Source organism: Sorex araneus, chromosome 1, assembly GCF_027595985.1.
Source record: "Sorex araneus isolate mSorAra2 chromosome 1, mSorAra2.pri, whole genome shotgun sequence".
In the NCBI taxonomy this organism is placed as follows: Eukaryota; Metazoa; Chordata; class Mammalia; order Eulipotyphla; family Soricidae; genus Sorex; species Sorex araneus.
Window position 1 is genome coordinate 406,357,942 of NC_073302.1, and position 14,077 is coordinate 406,372,018.

Consider the following 14,077-nt stretch of genomic DNA (forward strand, 5'->3'; position numbering starts at 1 on the left):
CCAAAGCTGGATTGGCCGTCTTCTCCTGCCTGAATTACTTTTCTCTGTCCTATTAAAGGAATCATTATGCTTAATTATTTTTTTTTTGCTAGCTTCAAATCCACAAAGTTAACTGTACCCTTTTCTTCTTCATCTTCAGTTGATCTGTTCTGTTTCCTTCAAGATTTTTCATTCTCTCTTATTCTTGAATTTGGTCAAACACTAGTATAACATCTTTTCTTTGCTTCTCTGTGAAGGATAGATTTGTCTTGTATAAATGATCTCTAATGTTAATAAAAATACTAGTATCGCCTTCCCAGTATCCTCTAAAAGGAAAGTTCAAGCACTTGACTTCTCTTTATGGTCCCTTTACTTTAACTGTCCTTTCCTTTTCAGTCCTACTTGCCCTAATGAACTAAGGTTTTGCCAGATACTCAGTATTCCCCCTTTAATTGAAAGCCCTCCTTACACTCTTTGAATTAATACCTCCTTTCACTAAACATTATCAGCATCAGTTACACTTAAAACTAAAGTGATTATTCCATTCTGCTTGACATTGTAGTTATAAATGTGTTCCTTTCTTCACTATTAGACTGAAAGTTCCTTAAAGACAGGAATCCAGTCTTGTCATTTTTATCTTTCTCACAAAGTCTTATGTATAATAGGAACTTCATTATATGTTTGATTGTCAATTCATTCATTCTATGCATGTATTTTCAGGGCTATGGTTCTGATGGTCTAAAGTTATTATCACATGAAGAAAGTGTATCATTTGGCGAGTCTGTACTGAAGTTGACTTTTGATCCTGGTACAGTAGAAGATGGTTTACTTACTGTAGAGTGTAAGCTGGACCACCCTTTCTATGTTAAAAATAAAGGTAGGGCTTCAATTTTGATTTTTAGTATCTTTTAAAGAAAGCTTCTTAAATCTATATGTCTGTGGAATAACTTTTTGGTGATTAAGGAAGAAAATTTGAAGAGGAAAAAAAAATGTCACTAAATACAACAGAAAAAGCTTTGTAGTAGTACCTAATGATATTGAGGTCTTACTGTTGCCAGTTGAGAGTTCAACCTCTATGGTTAGGAAAAGCTTTTAGCTTCATGCAGTGTAGTATATAAGCACTGTTTATCTTGTGTAGTTTGGGGAATTCTGATAATTGCATGTTGGTTTTTAGAATGACAAAATATGCTGTTTATACCCAGATCACTTCTCTAAGCCTTTCACAGTAATACCATGTTACACAGTAGTTCGGAGAATATTTCATGCTCTTAGTCATCTTTATCACTATCTTGTAGATTGTTAGACATACAGATGGATTGAATCTATAGATTACTAAGTGCTTCATTAAAATTATGGTGGGTTGTGTTAAAATACATGGCCAGTTGATTCTGAACAATGCGTATTTGAACTGCTTTGTCCATTTACACAGATTTAGGGATTCCTTGTTCACAGGTAGAGCCAGCTGCAGGTGTTCGTTTGTTAAACTTTTAAGTGTAGAACTACATATATCAAAGACTGACAATGAATTATTCAGGAATTTTTAACTAACTCAGGCAGTGGGTGTCCCTAATGCTCAATTGTTAAGGGTTACCTGTACTTGTTTTATGGCAAAGATACATGACTTGTGTCAAAAAAATATCTTGGAACTTAATTTAAGTAGCAACTTTTTAAGTCTCAGAAACATTGCATAATTTTAAGTTACAGAAACATTACATAATGTTAAGTAATAGATTGCTTCCTGTCTATCCCCATCCTTTATGCAACTGTTTCATTTGCTTTTAGGTTGGTCATCATTTTATCCAAGCTTGACTGTGGTGCAGCATGGCATTCCATGCTGTGAAATCCATATTGGTGATGTATGCCTACCTCCCGGACACCCCGATGCCATTAATTTTGACGATTCAGGTGTTTTTGATACATTTAAAAGGTAATAGATGATTTTTTTTTACTGTTAAAGTATTCCCTTAATCTCCCTAAAGATTGTGAAGTCAAATATGTAGGATGTAACACACTTAAAGATTTGAGAATTATAGAATTATTTAGATTAAGTATAAATGTACTTGACTGGAAAAAAAATCTGTTAATTTATAAGCAAGTAGTTCATAGGGAGATTTACAGAAAGTACTTATATGGTGAGTTTATAAAATATGTTAGGATTAGGATAGGGATAAATGTTATATGACCAATAATTTAATAATTAAGTTTGATAGTTACATAAAATTGTTTTAGCTGTTTTAACCAACTCACAAGTCTCTTAGTAGTGTTTTTTTTGTAGTAATCTGTATTTCTGTACAATGATACATTCTGACCAAGGAAATTAATTACCTGATTAACAGTAAAAATAGGGAAAAAATTCATATTTAGAAAGACTTAAGGACGAAATGATTTTTCTTGAAATCATCTTGCTTGTGCAATGGTAGAGTAGGACACAGACAAATGTGCTATTATATAAAAAGGAAGACCAAGTAGTTCGGGTTGTTTAAAATTTTACTATTTTTAGGACTGAAAGCCCCATATCCCTAGAAGCTCTTGAAGTACTGTGCAAACTGAAATTGTTGATCACTTTACTCTTGGAAGTTGTTTCCAAAAAAAATCTAGCTGTATTTGGAATTTTAAGACTCATTCTTTAAGGTAGTTCTCAAACTCATAGGCATTAAGTAGGAGGCTCTCAGGAGATCCTGTAAATTAAAGTTTAGTAAAATTAAGGCTTTAGATAAATGTGGGGGCGGGGGAAGGCCCAGGGGCCACTCCCAGCAGTATTTGGCATGACTGCACAAGCCTAACGGTTTATTGCTCAAGCCCAGAGATGTGGGGAATCACATTAAGGGCCTCTGCATGCAAACCATATGCTCTGACCCTTTGAGCTATCTCTCCTGTTCTGAAGTTTTATCAAAAGGTTAGTTGAGCTGTTAAAAAAAAAAAAAAAAGCAGATAGCACAGCGCCTAGAGTAAGCCCAATAAATATCTGAATGTTGGAACCTAAGTGATTATATCTCCCATATACATTGAAAAACTGTAAAAGTATGCAAAGACAGTTATGGTCTGGTACTAAAATACTAGAATGTAGATCAGCGATACTAATGTTTTGGTGAGAACATAAATTTTGAAAGATGAGTGGATTTTATCTTTTAATGCTGAATGTCAATAATTCCATTGTATGATATCCTAAGTAGTGAAGTTTTTAAAGACACCTGCTAGGTGACATGAAATAAGCTGTTATCTGTGTCGTTCAGATAGTACAATGTGGAAACTATAAATATCCATTAACATAAATTGTGATGTAATCATGCAGTGGGATTGGGTTTTTTGGGGTTTTTTTTGCTGTGGGAAATGAATTTTAGTTATGTATTATTTTGATAGAATGTTAAATAAAGATTATAAATGAATTTTATGGAATCAGGTGTTTTTTGGATATATAGTTACTGAAATGACGCTTAGTTACAGTATAGTATATAATTTTTACTTAGTACACACTGTACACATTATACTTTTATGCCAGAGGGTTCAAGACTAACCTCTAAGTTGGTGATACACTAAGATTTACCACTAGTGCCTTCCCAGCAGTCAGCCTTGCTTAAGTCCATCTGCAGTGAGTTTTGACAATGTAAATATATTGTAATCTACTAGAGAAGTTTGTTAGCAGACATCAAAAAATTCATGAATTCAGGAATTAACTTCTGGCAATGATTATAAAGGATGCTAGGGATCGAACCTGGGTAGGCCATATGCAAAGCTTATGGCCTTATCCAGTATTCTATTGTCTAGCCCCACAAAATTCCTATTTTTGTTATTCATAATGATGCATACCTGAAAATTATACAATGCTGTAGCACATTGTTATTTTAATACAATACTTAAAAATGAAAATAAAAATCAGTGAGTTGTGGGTATCTGGTCAGATGTTCTCTGCCTAGCATTTACAAACTTTAAATTGGAAAGCAGGTATTCAGTATAAAACTGTTCCTTCATATAATAGAGAGGCTTGTTAAGAAGACAAGACAATACACTTACTTCCATGCCTAAATAAACTGAATATACAATAAACAATACTACCTTTCCTGATCAGTGTGGTTTTTTTACTTTGCATTTTTTTATTTGGTTATGCTTTTATTAGAACCTCAATAAATCTCCCAGATTACAATGAATTCTTTTAGCTGCGTTTAACAGCTTTTGACTGCCCTTATATATTACAAGTATATATAAGTATATTTGGCCTGATACATGGTTGCCACTTGAATTTTCATAAGTCTTGTGAGTTTATAATCTGAACTATTTGGAGTATTTCATTTTTAAGGTTTGCATCCTCTGTAGTTACTTAAAATCTACAGTTTTTACATACAGAAACTAAGGTCTTAAAAGCAGTTATTTAACAGCAAAGTACTGTTGGTAGACTTCCAATCAGATATGTATTAAGGGTGTTTTAAAATGTTGTTATGAGGGCATGGGATGTGGCACATGTGGCAAAGTGCATACCTGGCAATTGAAGGGACCTAGGCTCAATCCCTGACACTGCATGCACGTGTGCGGATACACACACACACACACACACACACACACACACACACACACACACACACACACACACACACGTCCACCTTTTTACAACCAGCTACTCTTAAAATGAATTAAAACCATAAAATATATACATATTTTTTTTAGCTATGACTTCACGCCTATGGATTCTTCTGCAGTCTATGTGCTAAGTAGTATGGCTCGACAGCGTCGTGCATCTTTGTCTTGCGGAGGATCTGGTGGTCAAGACTTTGCAAGATCTGGATTCAGTAAAAACTGTGGCTCACCTGGATCGGCACAGCTCTCTTCCAGCTCTTTGTATGCTAAAGCTGTCAAAAACCACAGCTCAGGGACTGTGAGTGCCACTTCTCCTAACAAGTGCAAAAGACCAATGAATGCCTTCATGCTTTTTGCCAAAAAATACAGAGTTGAATACACTCAGATGTATCCAGGGAAAGATAACAGGTAAAAAGAAAAAAAAAAGAAATAAAATAATCCTGATTAGAAAACAAGTATAACACTTAAGTGTAGCTTATAGATAGTGGTGTACTTAAGTAACCTAAGTATTTTAAATAATTCTTTATATTTTCTTACATTGACATTCTGAAGTTTTAAGTGGAATTTTGATGGTCATATGTAATTTTTTTTTAAATATTTAAGTGATATTACAGATTTGTCTATTAGAGGATGTAACAGTGGAACATGGTTCTACCTTTATAGGAAAGGTAGGCAGAAAAAAGACTAGTTCTTGTATAAATATCAAAAGATTCACTTTGTATCTTGTGTTGAGCCATAGAATGTATTGGTATTGGCAGTTTGTAGTAACAGACTTCTCACAGTACTAAACTTAAGAGGTTCCCTCCATGGAACACAAGAATAAAAATTAACTCTTCTTTCTTACTTTGCCTGTGTCTTTACCTTGTCTTTTAGTTCACTGTAACTCACTCTCTAAAATCAGCTTCTCCATGTATTAAAGTTGTCTTCCAGTCTTCTGACAAAGCTATCTATCATTGACTTTACCCTAGATAGTGTGAGAAAAGTGAAATGATTTTCTACACTCAGTTTTGAATGGAATGTTTCTTAGCTTAATTTTTAAGCATTTACATTTTAAAAAGAGAAGCTTCCTCTACAGTCTGCATCTTTGATTTGGAAATTTGTCAATAACTTTAACTCACTGAAAAAAAAAATGGCTTTGCTTTAATGAAGGAGATTTGCAGTGTAAAATTACATAAACTAATTGAATAAGTAAATTTAATTTCTTTAAAAGTAGTAATGCTTCTGTGGCTACTCTTCCTTTAAAAGCACAGATTCCTACAAGTCATTATAAAGGCACACCCAGTGTCTACTCTAGAACTTTGTTTTATATGAGCATAGTCAGTGGTTAACAAGTCTTCATAGAAGGAAAATGGTATTGTGTAGGATGACATTACTTTGTCCTCTCCCTGCTTGCCACAAGTAGCTTGTCCCGGTTTTTCCCTGATTTTAGGCTTACCCCAGTCTCACCCATCAAGGTGTTCCCGACTCTCTCCCATCCCTTTGTTTAGCTATAATCACTTCTCCATGCTCTCTTCCCCAAAAGAGTTAATCCGTGGCTTTCCCTTAATCTGACTCTGCTAATTTGTAAGGTCAGAGCTTCCTAGGATACTGAATTTATATTATATAAGTTAATATTGCCTTTCTCCTCTTCTTGTGCCTTTTGAATAATTTACTTTAAAGCTATGTCTGTTTTGTATAGACACAAGAAGACAACTACTGTATTGTTTCATATACCTTAGATGAGCTTTAAGATACGTGAGCAGACTGATATATGTAAATAGGAAAGAGTCTCAGATTACTATCATGATGTATCTGTTTGACTTAATCTTTGAGTTTATCTCATTTTAGTAAGTGATAAGTACAAAGAGTGTCTAAGGTTTATTTGGTGGTGTCCTTAGATACAAATGGCAAGGTGTTAATTGCCACATTTCCACTATGTTTGTATGCAAAGTGACTTTTATCAATTATCCAGAGAGCTTTGAAAAAGATAGTTAACTTTTGATGCAAGGTGAATGAATACTTCATGCTGCTAATACTAACATGTTTGCCTTAATATTGGTAATTGAGACCATTTCTTTAAAATACTATCTGTAAAACTAAACTTTGTAGAATATTTAATTTTTAGTCATTTTAGTTGTCCTTTTAACAGTTGGAAATATTGGCACAATTCCACTTATTCCACTGCTGAGATTAATGATGAAAATGTGACGTGATTTTACTGGAAATGGTCTATAACTATGACCTTTTTCTTGCTCTGTGTTCGACAAGAGTTTTGTCTTTTTTCTCTTTACATTTTTTCTTGGAAACAGCATTTGACATGAGTTTAACAGAAAGCTTTGCCTTTATCACTGTATAAAATAATTTATTTTACAGAGCCATAAGTGTGATCCTTGGTGATAGGTGGAAGAAAATGAAGAATGAAGAAAGAAGGATGTATACATTAGAAGCAAAAGCTTTGGCTGAAGAACAAAAACGTTTAAATCCTGACTGTTGGAAAAGGAAAAGAACGAATTCGGTATGTTTCAGCAAGTAGATGCTTCCAGTCATCTTGATTTATCCCCCAAATACTACTGGCATGTTGGGATAACAACCTTTCAAAGATTGCACTGATGCTTTTCTCACTGTCTTAATGTTTTAAAACTTAATTCTGTAATGCCACATTAGGCAAACTGCCGTTATCATTAAGTGTGATTTATTTATTTTTAAACAGAAAGTAGAGATCTCAGGTGTGCTTAGGAAGAATGTTTGCTCAGAAATACCAACTTGTATAATAGGATTGGAATGTAGTATTTCTTGTTAGATTGAAGACGGGTGTTAATAAATTCAAGAGAAAATTTTTTAAATTTTGAGGTGGTTATGTTTCATAAGTCATAACTGCTAAGTAGCTAAAGAGAATGGTGTTGTTAGTAGATTAAGCTTTATAGCTTTGTAAGGATTTCTGTCATTTTGACAAAATGTTCTCGATTGAGTATCTCAAGGAGGAGAATAAGCAGTCCCAGGAAGACTAATGAACAACTCTGCATCATGATAAAGCCATCTTGGTTATATTTAATTCTTAGAACTTTGCTATTGCTACGTTAGGCATTTATAGATAACATGAAAACTTCGTGTGATAGAATGGAATTTGAACTATCACTACTTGGCAGCAGAGCTTTAATCCTGTATATAGTATCTGTAATGTATGTATATGGCTGCCATGCAGATCACATTTTCTTAACATTTTCAAGAACTTCTTTTAAAAGTAGTTGAAGTCAGATTCCAGTAAAAGAGGAAAGCTAAACTAGATGTTCAAGGATTTTTCAAAGTTCTGTCCCAGAGGGTAGGACTTTCCCCAGATCTATTCTCCCCACTTTTCATCTAGTCTATGTTTCACAAAGTGGGCTGTGTCCCACCACCCAGGGGTACTATAACGACCAGGGAGGGTGTGTTAGCCTGATTTTTTTTAAAAGAACCTAACATACAGTACATTTGGAAACATGACCTACTCCATCTCAGTTACCTTTATGAAGCTTGTATATTTTTGAGGCGTCAGATATTAAGCAGACTTATAAATGATACTTGCATATCTTAGCTTTTATTATGTAGAATAGCACAGTAATTTGTAAAAATTCATTGTTCTAATTCTCTCTCCACAGGGCTCACAACAACATTAAGCCGGGATGCGTAAGTTCTTTAGTCTGCATTTGTGTAAACATTGACTGTTGATGGAAAGACTTACGAAGATTGAGATCTCGAGTGTGACCTGAATTTGTGTGACCATAAGATACTGATAGCATTGTGTCTTGAAATGATTTAATAATACGAGTGAGGATTTGCTTTTTCCATTAGAGCAATTAAGTAAGCTAAAACTATCAACATTGTAAACCAAATTGCCTTATTTCTCTTCCAAACTTCATATATGTCTATCAGGTAATATAGGCTTGAAAATTGATATCCTGTGGTGCTAAAGTATAGTAGAAAGAGAGGAGAAATGTATACATGTTTTATTTTAAATTGTACAAAAGGGGACTTAAAAATATGTAACTGCTGTTTATACATGGCTCCTTACTGCTTATTAATCTGTATTGTACACCTAATGGAAGGAAACAAGCTGGGAGTTGGCCTTGCCTTGAGCAACAACCACATGGCTCAGCATCTGTGCCAAACACCGGAGCTCCTAGTCTGGCCAGTGCCAAGAGGCTACCAGGACATGTGGCAGGTGGACCTTGTAGTGTCCCCAGCTCAGAGCCACCTGCTGCGGTTTCCACGAGCATGCTGAGTTTCACGCACCAGGTGGCAGCACAAACCCATCATTTCCAGTGGAATCCTCGCTCAGGCCAAGCTGATGTAGTTAATAGCATTGGGACATAGTCACTGTAATGGTGCTATTAACAGTTGACACCATTGTATTTTTTAACGTTGTGTCCTATATCTCCTCAGCCACATACCTTAAATACCTTATTTTGTCATCATATCTTTACGGTGGGGGCAGACTGCACTTATTGCAGTGCAACACTTGCACTTTACTCTTCTCCAACTGTCTAAAATTAGAGCAAATACATTGGCAATGCAGCTGCTTTTGCTCTGAGCTACAATCATGGCTTTTCATGTTATTTACCAAGTGGTGTTTTTGGTTAGGAATCACAGCTGTAAAATTGATTTCAGTTCATTACACTTCATGATGTTGCCCCTAAATTTTGCACACTATATTCTTGTATATTATTTCAAATAAAATGGAAAGAAAAAAATTAAATTTTGTTTCTCTCTTCTGATTGATCTTGAGTGGACTTTATGAGACATCCAAACAACAGGTTCAGGACCTAGAAAACACATTAGAGTCGCGAGTGGGGTTTTCAAAGAGTAAATTAAAAATGAAAAGACAAGAAACTTTATTATTTCATAGCCCTAAAGGTCTGGATCTGCTTTAATAAAATAGCACACAAAAAATGTCAAAGTCTTGTTTCTTTTATTTAAACTGTGACATATTTAAACATTTAGCACTTAGCTTTGAGATAAGTTATTCCCAAATGTTTCTCACATTGGAACGCACTTGGGAATATTTTTTAAAAATACATGTGCATGAGAAACCATTATTAATAGCATTGTAAAACAAAATATCAAAAATTGAAAAAAAAATTAACCTAGCTTCTCCCACCCTGAACATGTTAATATGGGTTGCAACTTGGACATCAGGATTTACTTATGCTTCTGCAGATAAATCTAATATTAGGCCACATTTAGAAATTCTGAGGTTAAAATTACTTCAGCTGGGAAGAGGAAGGCTGATTGGAGAAGGGTACTTTCAACGTGATCATATTCCATAATTAGCCAGTGATGTTCACTATGGGCATAATACTACAGAAGGAACCCATCATGTGATGAAAAAGAAATTTTAACTGGCCTTCTAGAGGAGTCAGAGATAAAATAATTGGGATGTTTTTCTGAAAAAATGCGGTTCCTGGAGTTTGAAGGTTATGGCAGTGAATCAACTTTATATGCTGCTTAAGGCAAACAGACTAGAGGTAAACAAAAACATTGATAGGAAATACAGAAAAATCACATTCTTAAAATCATAGGTATCAGCTGTCTTAAGAGTATGCATTTAGTATAACCCTCAGCCCTGAATGGTTGAAACAAAATGACTAACAAGTACTTCCCATTATTACTGAAAAGCAGCCATAGCTCTTTGAAGCAGTTGAACCATTATGGGGTAGACGGGTGCAAATTCTTTGCCGTCTCTACTTTTCACCAGCTGAACATATGCTTCCAGGGATCCTCTGAAAACCAAATAAAAAATGTCAACAAATTTTTGTGAATAAAATGAAACCCCGGGTGGGATGACAAATATAAAAGAAAACCATTCCCAGAACCCACACGCCCAGTTTGACCAGCTCAGACTTCATTTAAAGTGCTTGGTACTATGATGTGCGAAACTATGAACATTTCAGTCTGCATTGTGCTTGGTCTGATCACAAATTCGGAAGCCCCTTTAAAATCGGGGCTTCCCATTTCCCTTCCCTCCTTCCTCAGACTTCCTCCAGCATGTACTGACATGCAGCGCTCACAAGGGGGAGCCCTGCACCACGGGAAGGAATGCTGGGGGCGGGGGTGCTTTGGCACACACTGTAACACTAGCAGATGGAATACGAACAAGCAACTCACAACAAAATACTGCTCATGTGGGCCCTGGGTTTGGACAAATGATAGAATAACAAAGCAGTCTTAATTCAGTAAGAGTACGCGTGGTACTGGTCAGTCTGCATGAATTGGATACAGTCTGCACACTGCCCAGTGGCTAAAGCCAACCGATTCCTTTTCGGAGAATGTCATAGCTGGGAAAAACCCACTAGATCATGGCAATGAAGATCAAATGGCTTCAAAGCCTGACTTGAATATTATCGTGTCTTTTATAGCCCTTATGGAAAATTATGGCCCTTTATGCCAATCCCTGAACTAGATGATCGTGAGTGTTCACTGTTAGTGGAGCTAACGTTTATAAATATCAAGTAATCAAATTTTTGTCACAGATTAACTAGGTTAAGGAATCTAGTTTTTGTTTTAAAAAAAAAGAATAAAAGGATCTAGTTTCTTTACGGTTCACATTGTGATACTGCATTTCTATAAGGATGCAAGTTAATACCATTACAGCTTACATACTCAGTTTCAAGTCCCATCTAATATTGCAATTCTTATATTTTTTTTTCTCTCCCAAACACTGAAAATGTTAGTCCTGGATCAGGATTGTTTGCTGTTTTTAACTGTATCTGGGAGACACACTTGCTTGACACAGCCCACTGCTCAGTCATCTTCTTCAGGCCCCGATCTTCTGATCCTTCTACTCCTGAATTTCTTTCAGGAGCCCGCTCACATGTGTACTCTTTTATACCAAGGTGAAGCAATGCAAACTAGGGTTTTCAGGTGACAGTGTGTGAATGAGGATTTACCAACAGTAACAAATAGTCCATTCTAGTGGGGGGGGGGGCAAGGAGTCTCTGGAACAGCTCTCTTGACATCTCAAATCTGACACACAACCAAACCTGCTCTAAGAAGTCTATCGAAACAAAACAAACTAGGGGCTGGAGAGACAGTACAGCAGGCGAGCTGGCTTGCCTTGCATGCAACTGACCAAGATTCCATCTGCAGCACCACATAAGGTCCCCTGAGCACTAACAGGAGTCAAACCTGAGCGCAGAGTAAGCCTTGAAAACCACCAGGTAAGGGCCCCAATCCCTCTCCCCACCGCCCCCCCAAAAAAGGGAACCTAGAAAACACCTGTTAATGTTCAGCTCACCTCCCGTTTTTAACAAAGGGCACCATTCTAATTGGTGATGAATTTATCCTATGAATTTATCTTGCCTGTTCCCACATCCCGACAAAGTGTGGGGACTGTTCCCTTAGTGCTAATTTCTGCTCTGGCCTCCTGATGCTGTCGCTGCCAGAGCTGGTAGGGCCCACACTTCCTTTTCCTATTGGAAACCCAATACCAGCCTTACCATTAATGCCCAACCCTGTGTGTGTTACTGGGAGGCTCTACACAATTCACATGGCCTAAAACCTCATTAGCTTCCAATCATTTCTCTTGTGTTACCAAGTAATGTGCAGAGCGGCTTCACCCCATCTGTGATTCACTGCAATCTCAGTGCCCACGTAGGGAGGAGAGATCAGAGGGTGTTTGTGTGAATAACACTGAAAGAAAAATCTCTGCCTATCACAGTAGGGCTGCAGAAAGGGGCTGTTACTCTTAACACACGAGTATCTGTTGGGACACACTCTTAGGACGTTGTTCCTATTTTATCTCATGCTTAGCTTGCCTTCTTTATTCTCTTAGCGAGCTCTCAGGATTGGTTCAATGCCTGCCACCTCCTAAGGAAGCTTCTCATAATTTGAGGCAACTCAAATGAACTAATGTCAGGGGCTAGAGAGACAGCACGGAGCCTTGCATGTGGCCAAGCGCAGGAGATCCCTGGCACAGCATATGGTCTAAGCCTTGTTGGGAGTGATCCCTGTGCAGAGCAGAGTAAGGCCAGACTGAGCACCACTGGCTGTGGTCCCCAAAACAAAACCAAAAGAACTGAAACTGCCTTGGTGACATAAACTTATGGAAAGGTCTATGGCTTTGGGCCATAACTGTTGGTGCTCAGGATTTACTGCTAGCTCTGCACTCGGGGAGATGGTCCCCTGAGCCGTGCACTCCTTGGGATGCCAGTTTTGAACTCAGGTTGGTGGCATGCAGGCAAGCACCCTGCACACTGTCCTGTCTCTCCAGCCCTGGTCTATGACTCCTACATCTACAGCCTTGATTTAGCAGGAGCCCAACACTTGAGGACCCCTGAAAGCTGGTCCCATGTGCCTTAGGCACCATCACACTGAGTCAGCTGTGTGGACGGGCTTAGCTGCTGGGTCAGGCTCGGCTCCACTTTCTAGTGGTACAATCTGGACTTCATCCATCTGCAAAATGGGAAGGCAAACTACAAGATACTGTTAAAGGGTTGAACTATGAGGCAGCTGGCTCTCCCCCAGGTACACAATTATGTGCCCACCCAACCTTCCCAGTGGCCACAGCTTTTCCATGTACTTGAGCAAGTGGCTGATATTTCTACCCGCGCATGATCACATGATCTGCAATTTATTAGCAAGCTTCCTGGTGGCCCTTTTGTTCACAGGATAACCGTAGGATTTGGTTAACAAATACATGATGAATTAGTTAAAATGAAAAAAGACTGATACAAGACAGAAATGCAAAGATAAAGGCAAAAATGCAGAAGCAAGTGAATAAAGGAGAAACATGATTGATGGGATGCACAAAAGCAGAATATGTGTGGGGAATGATTGAATTTAATGCTCTGGGAGAAAAATGTTTAGTTCATGTTAGAGCTGAACCTTAAACTATTTATGGAAAACCCCGCTGCTTTTGGTAATACTTTTCCATTGCTAAGGTATCCTGAGCAACTGCCCCACTTGCAAAGTGCCACTTCTGTAGATTCATACATAGTAGAAAACTCCCCAACACTCTCAACTGCCTTTGAGGTAACGGGGAATCTATGTATCTTAGGATCTTAAGAATTAGTGCAGATTCACAGAAACCAGAAAGGTTCTGTAGTGGACATCCATTTTACTAAGAAATGAACAAAAGTCAACTTAGCAGTTTCATCTGCATTCGAAAAGCTAACATATAAATTATACAATATAGAGAAGGAAATTCAGAAATGATGTGGTTAGACTTTTTTGATATTTGTCAAAAACACTGTCAGAACTTGGGGGGTGAAACCAGATTAAAGCTGCCCACCCACATAAAATAGAGCAAGATTTTTAAGCACTTATTAAATTATTTCATTTGCTTGAGCAAAACATCAGCTTTCTTGGAAGTCAGGCTGAGCATTATGTAAGAGTCTCAACTCTGGTTTGCACCCAAAATAAGCAGAGTATTGAAATTACCCTTATAGGGAAAAATCAGTATAAAAACTGTGCAAACAATTAGTAGAGAGATGGCGAGTAATGTGGCAATAAGGTGATAGAATGTTTAATGTGACAGAAGCTGAGGGGAAAGGATTTTTTTTTGGGGGGGAGCACA

At 37.2% G+C, this 14,077-nt stretch overlaps 2 protein-coding genes across 5 annotated transcripts in view; one reads left to right on the plus strand and one right to left on the minus strand.

Moving 5' to 3' along the window:
• Positions 1–9,274, plus strand: part of HBP1 (HMG-box transcription factor 1) — a 28,307-nt gene extending 19,033 nt beyond the window's left edge. For all 4 annotated transcript variants that reach the window (XM_004602109.2, XM_004602110.2, XM_055132532.1 and 1 more), the window contains exons 7-11: positions 700–856; positions 1,762–1,906; positions 4,639–4,956; positions 6,901–7,042; positions 8,163–9,274. In XM_004602109.2, the coding sequence (XP_004602166.1) occupies positions 700–856; positions 1,762–1,906; positions 4,639–4,956; positions 6,901–7,042; positions 8,163–8,180 (780 nt within the window). In that variant the 3' untranslated portion in view covers positions 8,181–9,274. The remainder of the gene's footprint in view (positions 1–699; positions 857–1,761; positions 1,907–4,638; positions 4,957–6,900; positions 7,043–8,162) is intronic.
• A 181-nt stretch (positions 9,275–9,455) lies between these two features.
• Positions 9,456–14,077, minus strand: part of COG5 (component of oligomeric golgi complex 5) — a 230,955-nt gene continuing 226,333 nt past the window's right edge. The window contains exon 22 of the mRNA XM_004602261.3: positions 9,456–10,283. Coding sequence (XP_004602318.2) covers positions 10,169–10,283 — 115 coding nt within the window. The 3' untranslated portion in view covers positions 9,456–10,168. The remainder of the gene's footprint in view (positions 10,284–14,077) is intronic.